This window comes from Microtus oregoni, unplaced genomic scaffold (genome assembly GCF_018167655.1).
Source record: "Microtus oregoni isolate MIOR12 unplaced genomic scaffold, Mior012 000015F_ref0000493, whole genome shotgun sequence".
Lineage (NCBI taxonomy): Eukaryota > Metazoa > Chordata > Mammalia > Rodentia > Cricetidae > Microtus > Microtus oregoni.
The window spans coordinates 36,459,937-36,478,716 of record NW_024543074.1 but is presented as its reverse complement, the minus strand read 5'-3'; the positions used below and the strand labels follow the sequence as shown (position 1 = coordinate 36,478,716).

The 18,780-nt window shown below is 38.5% G+C and overlaps 1 protein-coding gene and 1 pseudogene across 3 annotated transcripts in view; one reads left to right on the top strand and one right to left on the bottom strand.

Moving 5' to 3' along the window:
• Positions 1-18,780, bottom strand: part of Ulk2 (unc-51 like autophagy activating kinase 2) — a 75,701-nt gene that overhangs the window by 51,433 nt on the left and 5,488 nt on the right. For all 3 annotated transcript variants that reach the window (XM_041663882.1, XM_041663883.1, XM_041663884.1), the window contains exons 4-11: positions 12,614-12,646; positions 11,622-11,658; positions 8,272-8,445; positions 7,579-7,652; positions 5,123-5,224; positions 3,840-3,898; positions 2,367-2,449; positions 1,638-1,685 (exon numbers count right to left, since the gene is read on the bottom strand). In XM_041663882.1, coding sequence (XP_041519816.1) covers positions 1,638-1,685; positions 2,367-2,449; positions 3,840-3,898; positions 5,123-5,224; positions 7,579-7,652; positions 8,272-8,445; positions 11,622-11,658; positions 12,614-12,646 — 610 coding nt within the window. The remainder of the gene's footprint in view (positions 1-1,637; positions 1,686-2,366; positions 2,450-3,839; positions 3,899-5,122; positions 5,225-7,578; positions 7,653-8,271; positions 8,446-11,621; positions 11,659-12,613; positions 12,647-18,780) is intronic.
• Positions 13,131-18,655, top strand: LOC121456137 (annotated as a pseudogene).

Below are 18,780 nucleotides of genomic sequence, written 5' to 3'. Positions count from 1 at the left end.
AGGATGGAACAAAAAATGCAACAAACTATTTTAGAAAGAAAAAAAGAGCCAGGTGTGATGGCATACACCTTTAATTCCAACACTCACGATATTTAGAGGCAGATCTCTGTGAGTTAAAGGTCAGCCTGGTCTATAGAGGAAGTTCCAGGACAGTCAGGCTATTAAATAGAGAAACCCTGTCTCAGGGGGGAAAAAAAAAAGGAAAGGAAAAAGAAAAGAATGGCTGGGCAGATGGCTCAGCAGGAAAAGGTACCGGCAGCCAACCTGACCACTTGAGTTTGATCCCTGGAACCCATGGTATAAGGAGCCCAACCAAGTTGTTCTTTAACTTCCACATGTGTGCACATACACGAATACACAAACACACACACTAGGTAAATAAATGTAAGGAGAGTTAAGAGTGTTAGTGTGGTTCCCAACATCCACATCAACTGCCTTACAACCATCTATAACTCTTTTGGATTTCTTGGGCACCTGCCCTCAAGTGTACATATCCACACACAGACACGAAGATATGCTTAAAAATAACAAAGATAAGTGTTTTTAGATTTTAATTTAACAAAAATATAAAATTTGGACTAGAATGATGACTTAGCAGGTGAATGTGCTTGCCACCACATCCGACAACCTGAGTTTGATCAGCAGGACCCACATGGATAGAACTCAACTTGATTCCTGCAAGTTGTTCTGTGTGTGTACATACACACACACTCACATGCACACACACCATAAAAATAATTTAAAAAATTTCAAATAAAAATGCAGCAGCTACTAAATCTTTTCAACTTGGATATAGAAAGAAAAAAACTGTTGTTGAACAAACACAATTATAGATTGTAGTGATATTTTATGTTTTAAACAAATAAAGCTTGCCTGAAGATCAGAGAGCAGAGCTAAGCAACTAGAGGCCAAGCAGTGGTGGCTCACACCTTTAATTCCAGGACTCAGGAGACAGAGGCAGACGGTTCTGTTAGTTCAATGCCACCCTGGGCTACACAAGATTGAATCTGTTTTAAAAGGTGATTCCAGCACTTGGGATCCCATGCCATTAATTCCAGCATTAGGGAGGTGGAGGCAGGAGTGATATGCCTGGGCAGAGAGAGGAATATAAGGCAGGAGGAGACAGGAGCTCAGTACAGTCTGAGGTTTGGTGGAGACAGATCTAAATAGTCTGAGGACAGGATTGCCCCTTCAGTCTTAGCATTGGTAGAGGTGAGAACTCTCTAGTAGCTGACCACTCTGCTTCTCTGATCTTCAGCATTAACCCCTATGTCAGACTCTGGGTTTTTATTTTATTTTTTTTATTTTTTATTTTATTATTTTTTTTTTTTTTTTGGTTTTTCGAGACAGGGTTTCTCTGTGGCTTTGGAGCCTGTCCTGGAACTAGCTCTGTAGACCAGGCTGGTCTCAAACTCACAGAGATCCGCCTGCCTCTGCCTCCCGAGTGCTGGGATTAAAGGCGTGCGCCACCATCGCCCGGCTGGGTTTTTATTATTAATACCAATTAGAATTTGGGCTACAGGTATATAGGCAATGCTCAAGGAATTTTTGAAAAACATTAAAAAATTAATTTTGTGTTGTAAAATACTAAATTTTTTCTTTCAGCTTGCATACTCTAAGTAAAAATGGGTACTTACATTTTTTAACTGGAACTTGCTCAAGAAAAGGATGGTTGAAAAATGCTTCTGTAATGAAACATGAGAACACAACCTTTAGAAAAGACATTGACTAGGGCTGGAGAGATGTCTCAGCCATTAAATGCTAAGACTCATGACTAAACGATATTGACAACTAGATAAATAAACCAATGAGACCACAAAAGGCAGAGAGAAATAGAAACATATCAGAGCAAAGAAATGATATGGAATAGTAACTTAAACCCATATGGATATCAGAAGTAGTAGATATTTATGTTAATATTAAGACTCTAGTCAGGTGGTGGTGGCAGAGGCCAGTAGACCTCTGTGAGTTCAAGGCCAACCTGATCTACCAAGTGAATTCCAGGACAGCCAGAGCTGTGGACTACCTTATTTAAAATTTTAGTTTCTCATTCTTTATCTCTTCCTTTGTTCTATTTTTGCACAGTAGCTGGCACCTTCTAACACAACTACAATTACAGTTTACAGCTCATCTCTCTTTTCTCCTCAGACTGTTATCTACTTGAAGACACAGTTTTCTTTACTACTCTATCCCACGTTCCTGGAACATGATGAACACTTGATGAGTCTTTATTAAAACAGTGAAAGGAAAAAAGATAACCAAAAGCAAAATGGACTTTTATTTTTCTAAAATAACTCTATGCAATCTATACATTTCTCAGAAAATATAAAATTAGAAAATACACAAAGCTTGAAGCTATTACTTACCAAAATCCATTCTATCCTTTTGATTTCTCTGAAGCAAACCCAAAAGAAGATTAGCCAAGTAAGGTGATGTTTCTCTGGGAATACTGAAGTAAAAGACAATGTAAGTGGTGAGTTTCTATGTACTTAACTACATTACTTTTGCCTTCATCCTGGTAAATAAAAATGTATATACACTTTCACAAATATTACATCTCTAACAAGAAGATTCAATGAAGCTTCATATCTTGAAGTGAGAAAAAAGGCACTATACTAACTTTTGATAATTATCAGCAATTAATGTGCTAAACACTGTTATTTACTCTTCTAGAACAGAGAGTCTGAGTTTTAACACAACTTATATTAACAGTTGCTATAAAAGTCTCTAAAGAAAAAAAAAAACACCTCCTCCAGATCTGTCGAGAAAAGGGCAAAGTTTAATCAAATACAATTGACAGGGAATCCAATTTCCAAAAGCCAGTATTAAAATAGCAAAGCAGCTGAGAAAAATGAGGAACAGAACAGAAACACACACACACACACACACGCATGCATGCCATGGAATACAAACTAGTAAAAGCTACTAGGGTAAATAAAAATGAGCCAACTTCATTAATGAAAAGACTAATATAAGTTAAAATAGCTAATTGGTCTTCTTCCCTTTATAGAAAAGGCACTCTGTTTACACTGCTGCATCATACAGGAAAGACTATTCTGAGAACCAATCTTTTTTTTTTTTTTTTTTTTGGTTTTTTTCGAGACAGGGTTTCTCTGTGGCTTTGGAGCCTGTCCTGGAACTAGCTCTGTAGACCAGGCTGGTCTCGAACTCACAGAGATCCGCCTGCCTCTGCCTCCCGAGTGCTGGGATTAAAGGCGTGCGCCACCATCGCCCGGCCTGAGAACCAATCTTAAAAAAGAAAAAAAATACAACTCAAAATGTAATTTATCTCACACTGCATGTACACACACACACACAAACACACAAGCTCTCAAGCATGTGTAAATAACTCCCACAAAGAGCATTTGGAAAAAATACATAATAACTCTTACTATTGCTACAGAATGTCCAGAGCCTAGGTAGGAATTTACTTTTTGCTTTATGAACCTGTGTCTATCTGCCTCTATACAATTAACACATAGAAGTTCTGTGATGGCTTTCTTAAATTTGCATTTTAAAAAAACAAAAAACAAATGACACAGTACTGCCTATGTATTTGTGGTGTGTTAGAAACTTTCTAATTTATTACTATAAATTGAAAAAGACTCATCAACAGAAATTCACAAAATATTAAGTTTAAGTAAATAACACTGCATTCATGAATAGTAAACCCAGACTAGACAGGAATGATGGTAATTACACTCATAAAGGTAAAGTAGGAAGATCGTGGGCTTAAGGCTAAATGGGCTACAGAGAAAGTACATAAATACTTAAGTACATAAATAAATTGTTTTAAAAAATAAAACCCAATAAAATTTGAATAAATTTTAATCACATACCTAGGCATTAAGCTCCTGTTTTTTTCATAAAACATCCTTAGGTCTTGAGGACTATTAGCCTATTTAAGAACAGAAAAAGTTAACTTTCTAAATAGAGGGGAGCAAAACTTTCAAATCTGTTCCTACTGCAAAATGTTATTGATACTGACCCTGAGAGCTATAGACTGACCACGAATGGATTGCTGGGCACAAAAGACTTAAAAACCATCTGAGATAATATGCAAATTCTGAGTATCTTGGTACAAAATATTCAGACCCTCCAAGGAGCCTGAACAGAGAAGAGTTGTTACTCTGGAGGTTACACAGCTTACCCAGTAAGTACATTACTGCTGTGTAAAGCCTAGGTATGTTTTACTGTATGACTTTCAAGGGACTCAAGAAAAAAATAAAAAACAAAAACAAAAAAAAAACAAGTATATTGCCGATACTGTCTCTCCCTAACAGTAGCACTCTTACAGGAAGAGTGGCTAGGTCAGTGAAACTTCCTCTACCTAGGAACCACACTGGGAATGCAAAGCAAGTAACTTGACTGAGTTACTGGTTTCTTTTTATGCAATGCTGAGTAAAGAATTTCACTCTTTATACCATGCTAGGTAAAGACTTTTCAGGTTAAAAAATTAATAAAACAGCTAGGTGGTGGGGGCAGCACATGCACGCCTCTAATCCCAGTATTTGGGAGGCAGAGGCAGATGGATCTCTGTGAGTTCGAGGCCAGTCTGGTCTATAGAAGAGTTCCAGGACAGGGTCCAAAGCTACAGAGAAACCCTGTCTCGAAAAAAAAAATAATAAAACTAAAAAATTATAACATTATAATATGAACACAAGAGACGCCGGCATATCCTCTGAAGGTCAGGCTCTTAATAAGAAAAGGAGATGAAGAAGAACCAAAAATTCAGTAACTATCCCCCTCTCATCCACAAAGTGCCAGGAGATGTAGCAGATAAGTTTTCTATAACCCATCAGAACAGTGCCCACCTCATCTGGATTCCCTGACCCTGAAACCAGGCTAACAGGAAGAGGTTTGGTTACCATTCATCTTAGGGCTAGCTAGCCCTGACTCTATGCTACTAGCCGAGAAAACTTCATGGCAGCCCAACTACAAAGGGCAAGCAGGTAGAAAGGAAGAGCATACACCCTGGCTCCCACAGCATTACCTGTAACAAAATCAAATCACAGAAAAGCCTAAAGCCTACTGATTTCAAAGTAGTCCTTATTTTATAAATCAAAGGTAACTGCAAATTAGAAGATACTAGAACCTAGAACATAAGAAAAAGTGAGGCTACCTGAAAGGGTGGTTTTCCAACTAGGCATTGATAGATCACTGTTCCTATGCTCCATAAATCTGCCTTAGCATCATAATGTTGAGACATAATAACCTCAGGAGCCTGTTCACAAAAATTCAAGAGACATGAACTATGTTAGTTACAGTCTTAATGTGCATACATTGATTCACTGATAATAATTTGATCATATTACAAAATAAAAATGTTAACATATTGTAATATTACCCTTATAGAATGATACGTAGAATTACAATACAATGCTGCATGACAAAAGAAACAAGTATGTCTATATATTATAATGGATACCAAGAATGAGCATTATAGTAATAAAGAAAATATATACTGACGGGTGGTGGTGGTGCACACTTCTAATCCCAGCACTCAGGAGGCAGATCTCTGAGTCGGAGGCCAGTCTGGTCTATAGAGCAAGCTTCAGGCCAACCAAAGTTACATAGAGAGACCCTGTCTCAAAATAAAACCTACCCCCCCATCCAAAAATAAAAAATCAAGTAAACAAACATTAATGAGGTCAACTATACTTATGTGAAACTATTTTCCATATATAACACTTGTTCCCAGTATCTCATTTTTTTCATTTTATATTTGTAGATGTTCTGCCTGCATGTGTGTCTGTGTCACATGTGTGCAGTGTCCTCACAGGCCAGAAAAGGGAATCGTTTCCCTGGAACTGAAGTTGTAAGTGGTTGGGAACCACTGAAAGGGTGCTAGGAATTGAACCCAGTGCTCTGCAAGAAAAATGAGTGCTCTTAATTGTTGCATGTTATTTCTGTTCCCCTAGTAAATGTCTCAATTCAGTCTTTTCCCTCTTTCTCATGGTTCAGATGATTGATCCCAGGGCTTCACTAGGCTATATTCCCCAGAGAGTCAACTTTCTTTAATAATCAGCCAAAATACTCTGTTCCAGGCTAAAATTTCTTTTTTTCTTTTTCTTTTTTGAGGCATAGTCTTGCTATACATAGCACAGGTTGCTCTTAACTCTTGATCTTCCTACCTCCACTTCCTAAATGCTGGGATTAGAGGCATATTATGCCAAGTCCTGCCCTGACCTAACTTCATACTTAAGAATTTTTAGAATGCTATTAAAGTCTAGATGTTATTATATATAAGCAATATATCTAAATATATTTAAATATTTATTTATTTATTTATTTGTTTATTTTGGTTTTTCGAGACAGGATTTCTCTGTGGCTTTGGAGCCTGTCCTGGAACTAGCTCTTGTAGACCAGGCTGGTCTCAAACTCACAGAGATCCGCCTGCCTCTGCCTCCCGAGTGCTGGGATTAAAGGCGTGCGCCACCACCGATATTTAAATATTTAAAAAGTAAATCCTATTTAAATAAAACTAAACTTTTTTGTTTGTTTTCTGAGAGAGGATGTCTGTGGACCTCTGGCTGTCCTGGAACTCACTCTGTAGACCAGGCTGACCTTGAACTCACAGAGCTTCCTGAGTGCTGTGATTCAAAGCGCCACCGCTGTCTAGCTTTCTGTAAGTATTCTTAAATATTACACATTAAGTATACTATGACAGTATTATATAAATTTTTATTTTCAATTGACTCTAACAGTTGTGGTTTGAATGAGAAATGTCCTTACAGATCATGTATTTGAGCCCCTGGCCCCCAGAACATGGTGCTGTTTGTGGAGGTTATGGAACTTTTATGATGCAGAACCTTGCTGAAGGAAGTATGGCTCTGAGGGATTATAGCTTCACCCCACTTCCTGTTTTCCCTAACTTCCAGGCTTCCTGCTTGTGAACATGTGATCAGCCATCCCCCTTCTCCAGCTGTCTACTACCATGTTTGTCTTGCCATTGTGGACCCTATCCCTCTGGAATCATAGTTAAAATAAAATAAATTTTCCTTCACAAGCTGCTTCTGCTCATGGTGTTCTATCACAGCAACAGAATAGCCAGTATTTAGGGATTTCTATCATAACTGATCTTTAATAAAAACAGGGCCAGGCATGGCAGCACACACCTCTAATCCCAGGACTTAGGGGACAAACAGGTGTATCTCTGTGGATTTGAGGGCAACCTGGTCACAAAGTGAGTTCTAGGCCAGAACAGGAGGATAAAGAGATGGCAAGATAGCTCAGCAGTTAAAGCACTAGCAGATCTTCAAAGTATCCAGGTTCAGTTCCCAGCAACCACATAGCTTACAACTGTGGCAACTCCAGTTCCAGAGCATCTGATACCATCTTTTGGCCTCCTCAGGCACTGCACTCATGTGGTGCACAGACATAGGTACTAGAAAACATTCGTCCACATAGAAAAAATGCAATTTAAAAAGACTCAAAATACTAAAAACAAATGTAGAACAACTTTTAAGTTCACAAAGCTAAAGCAAGGTCTCTGTGTGATCGAATCAGTGCTAACATAATTAACAGCAACAATATAAATCATTGTTCAGATCAAATACAGAAGTTCTTCTCACTCACCATGTACATTGGGGATCCACACAGTGTTGCTGCCATTGTGTTACTATGTAGATAACGTGCAAAACCAAAATCAGCTGTTTCACAAAATTTAAAAAAATTAAAAGAACAAATGACACTTTGCTCACACTTTACAAATATATAATTTTGTAAGACAAACAAGAAACAAAAGAACTGTGAAAAATAAAGTGTTTCTTGAAAGTCTGTACACCAAAGGAAAACAAGTAGCTATCTCAATTTAAAGAAGTTAAAAACAGCAACAGTCAACGACATAAGTCACTACTTTACTAGCTCTTTAACCAAGGATCCTTGATCCTCGCAAGCGAAGATGCTACTTATAATAAATTATTAACATAGCTCTCATCAAACATCAATACCACACTTAGAATTTGAACTCTCTCAAGCACTAAAAGCCCCAGCAAAGACTGAGGCCCTCTAGACATCTGTGCCATGTTAGGGACCCACTGTCTCTAAGTATACTATATCAGCTCCCCTCCTGGAGAAGCAGGCTTAGCATCCTGCCCTTGTTAGAGTTAGAAAAAAGATTCATGTATCTAAACAAATCTCAATGAACCCTGTAACAATTTCAAAATAGCATCAATAAAATCCATCAGTCTAACAAATCTGAACTAAAATGATCTAAAAATACTGTCTGAAAAAAATGTCCTTTCCACAAAGCAATATATGGATGTTTACCTATTTTGATACGAATACCACTGACATTCGACTTCCTCCGATTGGCATAAGACAACAAGATATTCTGAGGTTTGAGGTCCCTGTGGATGACACCTTTGCTGTGCAGGATGCGCATGGCTGCTGCAATTTGGTGAAGAAACACTCGGATGGTGTCTTCACTGAGAGTTCCTTTCGCTGGTGGAATAGGAGTCACATAAATATTTAAACACACAAAATCAAATGTCTTTTCATTCCACTAAGAGAATTCATCTGTTAAGGAGGTATGAAATAAATAAGAAACTGGGGTTCATATATATTCCTTTTGTTAATTCAACAACCAAAATCTATGAAGAGGTAACAGATTTCTCAAAAAATGGTTCCTGATCTGTTAAAGAGAACTGATTTGCGATTTTGTTTTTGATGTCTTTTTTCTTTCCCATTTCAAGGTTCCTATAGCACAGTTCTGAACATAAAAGGTGCTCAACAAATACAATGTCCTTTATAGGTAAAAAATAAGTTCCCTTTTACATGGGTCATACCTAGGAAAAATGTTCAAGTTTAGTACCAAGCAGCGCCTGGGCACAAACTAAAGACAATGAAATCCTTATGGGGAACCTGTTGTCAGGGAGCTAGCTCTGTGTAGCATTGTCTCTGCTCTTATCTCTCAAAGACACAGTCCTCCTGCCCCACACACGATAAGTGAAGAGACCTTTAAGCAGTCATGTTTCCACTCCTGTAATAGTTATTCAGTAACTATTCTAAGAATTGTATGGACAGAAATATTCTCACAAAGGATTTAGAGATTTAATGTGTATATGTGTGTTTGTATGAATGTATGTCACATATGTGCAGTTGCCTGTGGGGGCCAGAAGAGCTCACTGTTACTTATTCAGTAACTTTCACAGCACTTGGAGAGGCTATAGGCTAACAGCGTTGCGTAGGGTGTAAGGCTTTTAAATTACCAGTTCTTGCCCCATGTGTGATTCTAGAAGACAATCCCTCTTCTTTATAAGTTTGATGAGACTGACTTCATAAGGTAGTTGTGATATTACAAAACAACATACTTAGTATTGGAAACGTCAAAAAAGTCTAGCATATAATGTACACATATAGTTAGGTATAAAAGTATAAATTTTCTAAAGTAATGAATCTAAAATGTCTCAAGTACAATCTCCTGAATCTACATGAAAGATTTAAATCCTTCAAGATGGGCTGGAGAGATGACTCACAATTAAGAATAACAAGTTTAGTTCTTAGCACCCACATCTTGTGACTAAAAACTACCTCTCACTCCAGTTTCAGGAGCATCCAGTAAGCTCTTCTGGCCTCCACAGGCAACTGCACATATGTGACATACATTCATACAAATACACACATACACATTAAATCTCTAAATCCTTTGTGAGAATATTTCTGTCCATACAATTCTTAGAATAGCATTTTCAAATGTGTAAAAGGTAAAAATAACATTGACATCTGTAGTAAGTGAAACCCTATAGTTATAAAATTACTTTAATAATATGCCAACTGACACTTTATGGTTTAAAAATACTTTAATAACTTGTTCATCATTGATCCTTAAGATCATTGAAAAAAGTCTGAGCCAGGCGGAGGTGACTCACACCTTTAATCCCAGCACTTGGGAGGTAGAGGCAGGTAGGTCTCTGTGAGTTGGATGCCTACAAGAGCTAATTCCAGGACAGCTAAGACTGTTACACAGAGAAACTTTGTCTCGAAAAACCAAAACTAACCAAACAAACAAAACCCACCAAGATATATTTTTCTTACTGAATGTGAGTGGGTGAGTCAAATCAGTGTCTATATCAGCAGTCCTCCATCTTCCTAATGCTGTGACCTCTCATATGCTGTGGTGACTCCCCAACCATAAAATTATTTTGTTATTTTGTAACTGCAATTTTGCTGTTATGAATTGTAATATAAATACCTGATATGCAGGATATCTGATATGGGACACACACACATACAAAGATACACACACACATATGTTACACACATTTGAGGTTCAGAATTTCAAGTATCACTTAGTACTAAAATCTACCCCAAACTGATTTCAGTATTTTTAATTCCTTATTACTGGCTTTTTAAATTATAAGAAATGTCCATATAAATATATCCTTTGACTATGAGTTTTTAAATTTAATTATTATGTGTATAGTTATTTTGCTTGCATGTATGTATGTGCACCACATGCAAGCCTGGTGCTAAGAAAGACCATAAGAAGGCATCAGATCCTCTGGAACTACAGTTAGTGATTGTTGTGAGCCGCTATTTGGATGCTGGGAACTGAACCCAGGTCTTAACCACTGAGTCATCTCTCCTGCCCCACTGACTATGATTTTAATTTTTCAAATGTTTGTATTAGCATATATTAAAATTTTAAGTAATATTTACTTATTCATTTAGTGGGCAGGAAGCACACATATGGAGGTCAGCAGACAACTTAAGAGGATATGTTCTTTCCTTTCACCATTTGGAACCCTGAGTACTGAACTCAGGCTGTCAAGCTTGGCAGCAAGTAACTTCACCCACAGGGTCATGTCTCTGGCCTCTTATTAACATATATTAATTATACCTAATAGTGATGTTTTGTATATGTGTACATATAGATCATATAACCCTCATTACCTTCCCACTTCCCTTCTCCCACTCACTCCTCCTTCAACTTTCATGGTTTTTAAAAAAATGCTTTTTGTTTTTCTATTTTTTGAGACAGGGTTTCTCTGTGTAGCCTTGGTTGTCCTGGAGCTCACTCTGTAGACCAGGCTGACCTTGAACTCACAGAGATCTACCTATCTCTGTCTCTGCCTCCCAAGTGCTGGAATTAAAGACGTGTAACACCACTGCCCAGATAACAAATCTATTTTTAAAGAAATAAAAGGAATTAATGGGTCAGTGATGCAAACATTTTGAAAAAAAAATCTATTTGGTTTCTTCCATCCTGGGGAAAGCCCCTTCTCTAATCTCCTTCCTCATTGTCAGAGAGAAAAAGTTCAATATGTGTGTAAGTTTAGAAAACCAGCAAAACGACTACCAGGTAAACAAGCACACAAATATTTATTGAGTATTTCTACACAAGTTTGGGACAAGATTCAGAAAAACCTCATAGAATGAAACAGACTGCTCTTTATTGAGTATTGACAGATAAACATAAATTTACTTTACAGGGTTAGTGAGATGGTTCAGCGGGAAAAGAAAAATGTCTATGATGACAACTTGACTTCCATTTTGAGACTTGGTCTCTATTTGGCCTCTCTCTCTTTCTCTCTCTCTCTCTCTCTCTCTCTCTCTCTCTCTCTCTCACACACACACACACACACACACACACAGAGTAAATGCAGTAATAAAATTACCTTGCAAATAATCTGCCAGGTCTCCACCATTGCAATACTGAAGTGTAAAAGAAAAAATAATCAATGTCAAAAGAAACTGCTGTTGTGATTAAAATAAACTATTTTATATCATGACAAGGCAATGTACTTCTTTAATCCCAGCACTTGGAAGGCAGAGGTAGGCAGATCTCTGTGAGTTCAAGGACATCCTGGACTAAAATAAGGTAAATTCTATGTCAGCTAAGATACATAGTGTGAGACCTGTCTCAAAGAAAAACAACAACAAAAACATTTTAGGCTTAGAAAGAAAAAAAAAGAGGGTGTTTGAAGAGATCCAGGAGGGAAGGGTGCCAAGTGTGACCTGAGTAGAATCTCTCATGATGGATGGAGAACAGAGAAAGCCAATGCCTTCAATTCCTTTGATCTCCAAGCCAGTGTCCACCCTCTCCCTGACAGATGCACGAGATAAATAAATAAACAGATAGATAGATGGATAAATAAATATAATGTTGATTTTTTTAAAAAAATTTTTTTTTTGGTTTCTTGAGACAGGGTTTCTCTGTGGTTTTGGAGCCTGTCCTGGAACTAGCTCTTGTAGATCAGGCTGGCCTCAAACTCACAGAGATCCACCTGCCTCTGCCTCCTGAGTGCTGGGATTAAAGGTGTGTGCCACCACTGCCTGGCAAGAACTCTTGCCTTATAGACTAGGCTAGCCTCTGACTCACAGAGATTCACCTATCTCTGCCTCTAATGGAATTATATGCAAGTGACACCATACCCAGCCAATAAAATGGAATTTAATTTAAAAAATTAAAATGAGGACATTTATTCAAAATGAATTTAATCATTCTGTTTATTTTAATTTAAAAATAATTTGGAAAATAAAATCTAATTTTAAAGTATTTTAATTATTTAATTAAAACAATTAAATTTTACATTCTTTATGAAGCAGACTCTAAATCATTCAATCAACTTTATTAATACTTACTTGTCAATACTGGTAGAATACCTACCTCCATCACCAGAAAGACAGAGTTGGGTAATTCCTAGAAAATAAACACAAATATCACAAAAAACATCAAGTTTAAAAATGGTAAGTTAATAAAAATATATTTATTCATTATTGAATTAATAAAATAAACTCACAAAATTCATCAGAAAGTAAAATTAAAATTCCCAGGCAAGAGGAATCTTTTTTTTTTTTTTTTATTTCATTGCACTGCTAAGGATGGACCCAGGGTTGGGCCACCCTAGAGAAAAACCTCTATGCTATGCCTCCAGTTCTAAACTTCTCAACACAATGTTTTAAACAGCCATTCTGCACAGCCAAATTAAATTCTGACGCATTACAGTAGGTATCAAAACATTCCATTCTGCTTAGAGTGCTAAAGGATAAATCAGCTTCAGGGTATGGATAATGACAAACAGTAAAATGAAAATATGTTGACCAGGCACAGTCAACAGGCACATGGAAGAGCACTACAACTCAAGGCTTCATCAACATAGCAAAACCCTGTCTCCAACAGCACCATGATGTATTCACCACTTGTGAGAAGAAAGGCTTCATTTGGTCCTTACGGAAGTGAGTTGGGTAGCGAAGGTCTTACTCTTTCCTACCAACACTAAGGAACTCATTTCTGAAACCCATCAACTAGGACAAGCAATTTTTGGTGTCTCATTACATTACACAAAGATGTTTAAAGATTTAAGCAAACTGCCAGGCAGCAGTGGTGCACACCTTTAATCCCAGCACTCAGGAAGCAGAGGTAGGCAGATCTCTATGAGTTTAAGGCCAGCCTGGTCTACAAGAGCTAGTTCTAGGACAGGCTCCAAAGCACAGAGAAACAAATTTAACACTTATGTAGCTTAAAGTATGTTGGGTTAGTCATTCAGAGACTAAATAGATGGCAGTCATTTTGAACTGGTCCTACAGGTTAAAATAAAGAATACTTGACAGGCAACAATCTCAACAAGGTCCAAAATTCAAAGACAAGGGCATCACAGAAAAGAAGTAACCCGTTCTGGTCAGAAAACGGTTTCCTACTGTCCACATATCTATAACAAAGAATTAGAGAAATTAACTATAAGAATCTGAAAAAACTTAAAGCAATTCTATAAAACAACTTTTACTTCTGAACTTAATAATGTGAACTTTGACCTGGAGGTCTTTCTCACTCACAAAACACTTGCCCAGTATACATACATGAGCCCCATGTTCGGGCTCCAGCACCACATAATAAAATAGGTCCCCTCCCTCAATTTGGATGTCCATTTATAGGACCTTTTTCATTCCCTTTTATAGTAACTTGTCATTAAATTTAAGTTTCAGTTTATCCAGATCAGAAATAAAAGCTGGTGCTTCAGGTCAGGAAGTCAAGCAGCTCTTCCCCCAGATGTAACCATTAGCCCTAGGCATGAGTACCACAAGGGGCTGCTACACAGCTGTTCTGCCACCATTACCAAGGGGCTGCCCACTCCAACGCTAGACCTAAATGTGAAGTTACAGCTACAAAAAAAGTTGTGACGTAGGATGAGTTGCTTCCCTTATTTCTTACGAGAATAAGATAAAAAGAATGGAAGCCAGGCAGTGGTGGTACATGCCTTTTGGGAGACAGGCAGGTGGATCTCTGAGAATTTGAGGCCAGCCTGATGAACAGAGGAACTCCAGCACAGACAGCTGTTAGAGAAACCCTGTCTTGAAAAAAAAAATGAGTGCTTTCTTCCTTTCCAGAAGACATGAGTTTGTTTCTCAGCACTTATGCCAAGAATGGTCACAATCACCTGTGACTACAGCTCCAGGGCATCCTATGACCTGTTCTGGCCTCCTAAGACACTTGCATGCACATGTGTACATGTGTACATGTGTACACACACACACACACACACACACACACACAAGTAATGCCAATAAAATTTTTAAAAGACTTCTTACAAACAACAAAAAGATAACCCAGTGGATAAACAAGCAAGAAACTTTCATGGAAATTCCAAAAGGATATTTAAATTGTTAATAAACATACAAATCACATTCAAACAAGAGACAACAGGAAAATACTAACTAAAAGCATAATTAGAAGTTAGGCAAAGTTGTCCACCCCTGTAATCCTAGTACTTGGGAGGCAGAGGCAGAATATCAGAAGTTCAAGGTCATCCTGAGCTACACAGCAAGTCTGAAACCAGTCTGGACTATTTAAGCCCGCCTCAAAAAAATAAAATTAAAAAATCCTAGCCCAACTCAATTACCAGAATAACTAAAATTGCCAAATCTTAGCAAGAAGGTGGAGCAAGAGGAACCTTCATACACTGTTGGTAGAAGTGTGAAGTGATTCACTGGCAGTGTCTACTGAAGGATCTATATTTACCCTACCAACCAGGCATTTTATAGAATGCCTTTGCAAGGCCTATTTCAATGAAAGGAGAAACCACAAGAAGACTTTTCCACTTCTTTCAGCCTCTAAGGGTAAGCTTTTGGTAGAAAGAATGTGAAGGTAATATACAATTAATGAGGAACTCCTGACTTGGAAAGATAGCTTCAATTAAGAGCCAACAGAAGATAGCAGAAGGGTTTGAAAGCTGGGGCTAAAGAAATGGCTCACTAATTAATAGCACTTATTGCTCTTGTAGAGGACCTGGGTCTAGTTCCTAGCACCCACATGGAGGTTTAAAAACCTATAACTCCAGTTCCAGGAGATCCAACACCCTCTTCTGACCTCCACAACCACCTGACACACAAGTGGAGCATATATGTGCACTACAAGCAAACATACGCATAAAGTAAAATAAATATAAAAAAGAGAAAGTTATATATAAGATACACCAGAGGTTTCTTCTAGAAGTAAATGAGTCGAGAATAAAGTATCTCATTTTTGCTTCATATATTGTTAGATAGTTTTGTTTTTACACTAAGGATCTATTAACTTAGCTTTTAAAAAAGTGAGTCTTTACAAGTTGAGCAGCAGTACAAGTGGTTCTTTGTGGCAGACTTTACATGACTCAGAGCAGAAATAAAGAAAACAACAGTAGGATACAAAAGTAACAGAAACCTATTTACTAACAAAGGAAGATTAAAAGAAAAATTTATAGTTCCTAAAACCCAATCTTTCAATTTCTCTGTTACACTTGCTTGTCTTGAGACAGGTTCTCTGGCTATCCTGGATCTGGCTATGTAGACCAGGCTGCTCTTTTTTTTTTTTTTTCGAGTCAGGGTTTCTCTGTAGCTTTGGTGCCTGTCCTGGAACTAGCTCTTGTAGACCAGGTCAGCCTCGAACTCACAAACATCCACCTGTCTGCCCCCCACCCCCAGTGCTGGGATTAAAGGCGTGTGCCGCCACCACCCGGTGGCCAGGCGTTCTTAAACTCCTTGAGATCTACCTGCCTCTGCCTCTAGTGTTGGGATTAAAGATGTGCACCACCACATCTGGCTCTGCTACATTTTTAAATTCATTCTTCAATCTTCAGGTAACTTCTATGAGATATCTCACAGAAAAGAAGAAATAATAATGTCATTCTTATAGTCCTTAGTGTCATTTCCCTTGTGATTAACTTGCACTGGACAACCTCAGGGTACCCTATAGGGTACAGTCATGTCCAGAATAGTGACAAGGATAATAGTGCTAACTTGGACAAGATCCTAAATGAGTTTGCTGTAAAAACAACACCCTAATTTAAGTTTTCTTACATTCAGGGCTTATCATGTTTGGTCATTTCTGGCTGTTATAACAACCAATTATAGTCTGGGTGGCTTAGTAATAGAAATTTACTTTTGTTATAAGTATTGTTTCAAACTATGAATGCCAACCACCTTCTTTTGCATTTAACTGGCATATACTTTATATACACTAACATTAAATAGTCTTATTCAGCCTTACAGTTCAATTAATTATGACAAATGTGTCCCCTTCAGATCAAGACATGTAACATTCCCATTTCCCATAAAACTCCCTAACATCTCTTTGCCATCACCTCCTACCAACAAGTACTGTCCTGATTTTCCTCATTCCTATCACTCTGCCTGCTGCTTCTTCAAAGTCACATAACCAGATTTTTTTTAAAGAATAAAGATCATACCACCGGGCTCCTTCTAACCTCTCGAGCACCACCAGCTCTCATTTCTGTATTCTGCTCAGGAAAGCCTTCTCCTTGGCCACCAAGCTCAACAGCTCAGTAACTCTTCCTTTTTGTGACCCTCACAAGGGAAGTCCCTGGGACACTTGCTTGCTGCTCGCTCACCAACTCCTAGCCTAGCCTTCCCACCCACCTATCAAATAATTTCTTCAGGGAGCCTTCCCCCAGTCCCACCCTGGCTCCTCTATTGTTTCCTCCAAAGCTCTGCAGCAGCTCTGCACACAGCCTTGCATGCTTAAAATTACAACTATTTGCTTGATGTCATCGTCCATACAAAAACCATAAACAAGAACCACTTCTCTGCTCACCACTGCTTTCCTTAACTGCCTCAAGAAAATACTAATTACAAAGCAATTAACAACAAACACACCAGAGGCAGCAATGAGAAAGTCAGAAAAGAAATAACAAAGGGCAGCCAGGCAGCAGTAGCACAGGGCTTTGATACCAGCACTTGGGAAGCAGGTGGATATCTGTGAGTTTGAGACCAGTCTGGTCTACAAAGGGAATTCCAGAACAGCTAAGAGCTGTTACACTGAGAAACCCTGCCTCAAAATCCCAAAAGAACGAAAGAAAGAAAAAGAAAGGAGGGAGAGAAGGAAGGAAGGGAGAGGCAGAGGGAGAGAGAACAAACAATCACCAAATATAACAAGATGATTCATTTACTAATGATTTATGAAAAAAAATTTTAAACTTCAGGAGTTTTTCTCATATGAGATTTGTCAAGTATGGGGGCTCTTATTGCTTGAAATAAACTGACATAGCCTTTTCAGAGTCAACATGATAAAAATTTTTAACAACTAATTTCACTTCAAGAAAGATAGGAAGCAGCCGGGCAGTGGTGGCACATGCCTTTAATCCCAGCACTCGGGTGGCAGAGGCAGGCGGATCTCTGTGAGTTCGAGTCCAACCTGGTCTACAAGAGCTAGTTCCAGGACAGGCTCCAAAGCTACAGAGAAACCCTGTCTCAAAAACCAAACCAAACCAAACCAAAATAAAGAAAGCTAGGAACCCTATCAGACATGGTAATCAATGCACACCTTTAGTCCAGCACTAGGGGGGCAGAGGCAAGGTGGGTCTCTAGGACTTCAAGACAAATCTGGTCTACATAGTGAGTTTCAAGCTAACCAGAGCTACACAGTGAGAGCAAAAAAAAAAAAAAAGTGAGCTGGGGAGTGGCTCAGTTGTTAAAGTACCTTACAAGTACTAGAACCTGAATCCGAGCTGCTGAACCCACACAGCACAGACGTGTAATCCCAAGTGCAAGAGAAAGCAACAACAGGGAGGGTTTGCTACCTAGGGAACGAGCCTTTCCTATCTCCTGAGAGCTTGGTGAGAGTTCTTGTCTCCAAACAGGGAGGACAACACTTAACAAACATACACTGTATTTCTGTACAAAAACTGTTAATAAATTTCTCACAGCTAAAAGTATTAAAAAAATGACAGAAGATGAGGATGGTTGTGGGCAGGATGAGCCCTGGGAGTCCAATGACTGCAAAAGATAACAGGCAGCATGGTGCCACTCGGGGCACGGGCAGCTTTCCACACAACCAAGGCATGCTGCTGGTCCCTGAAGAATGGGCTGCAGCCGCCAAAAAGTATAATATGTACGAATGGAGCATGGTGATTACTGGAAGCTCCCTGACCGGCCGCTCACAGTATGAGAGGTATCCACAGAATGAATGGGACCACCCGGATGTGAGGTTGAACTAGGGTGAACTGATGCACTGGAACCTAAACATGTTTATTAAGAATCATGGGAAGTCATGTGCAAATAGCTCTTTGGCTTCATGGCCTTAATGGTTTTCATGTTCTAGGTTGGGGCGATGCCCTGCCAACCTGTAGAACCAAAGCAGCCTTACAATAATCTGTACCTGGAACAAGGAGGTGATCCTACTACTGAACTTGAGCTGATGGTTCAATATGACATCTGAGGCGGCTTCTAACTAGGACCCCCTCATTCCTAGAGGTTTAACCCTAATGAAATCACTAGTAAACAGTACTATGAAAACACAACAACAACAAAAGCATAAAAACTAAAGATTAACATGTGTTATTT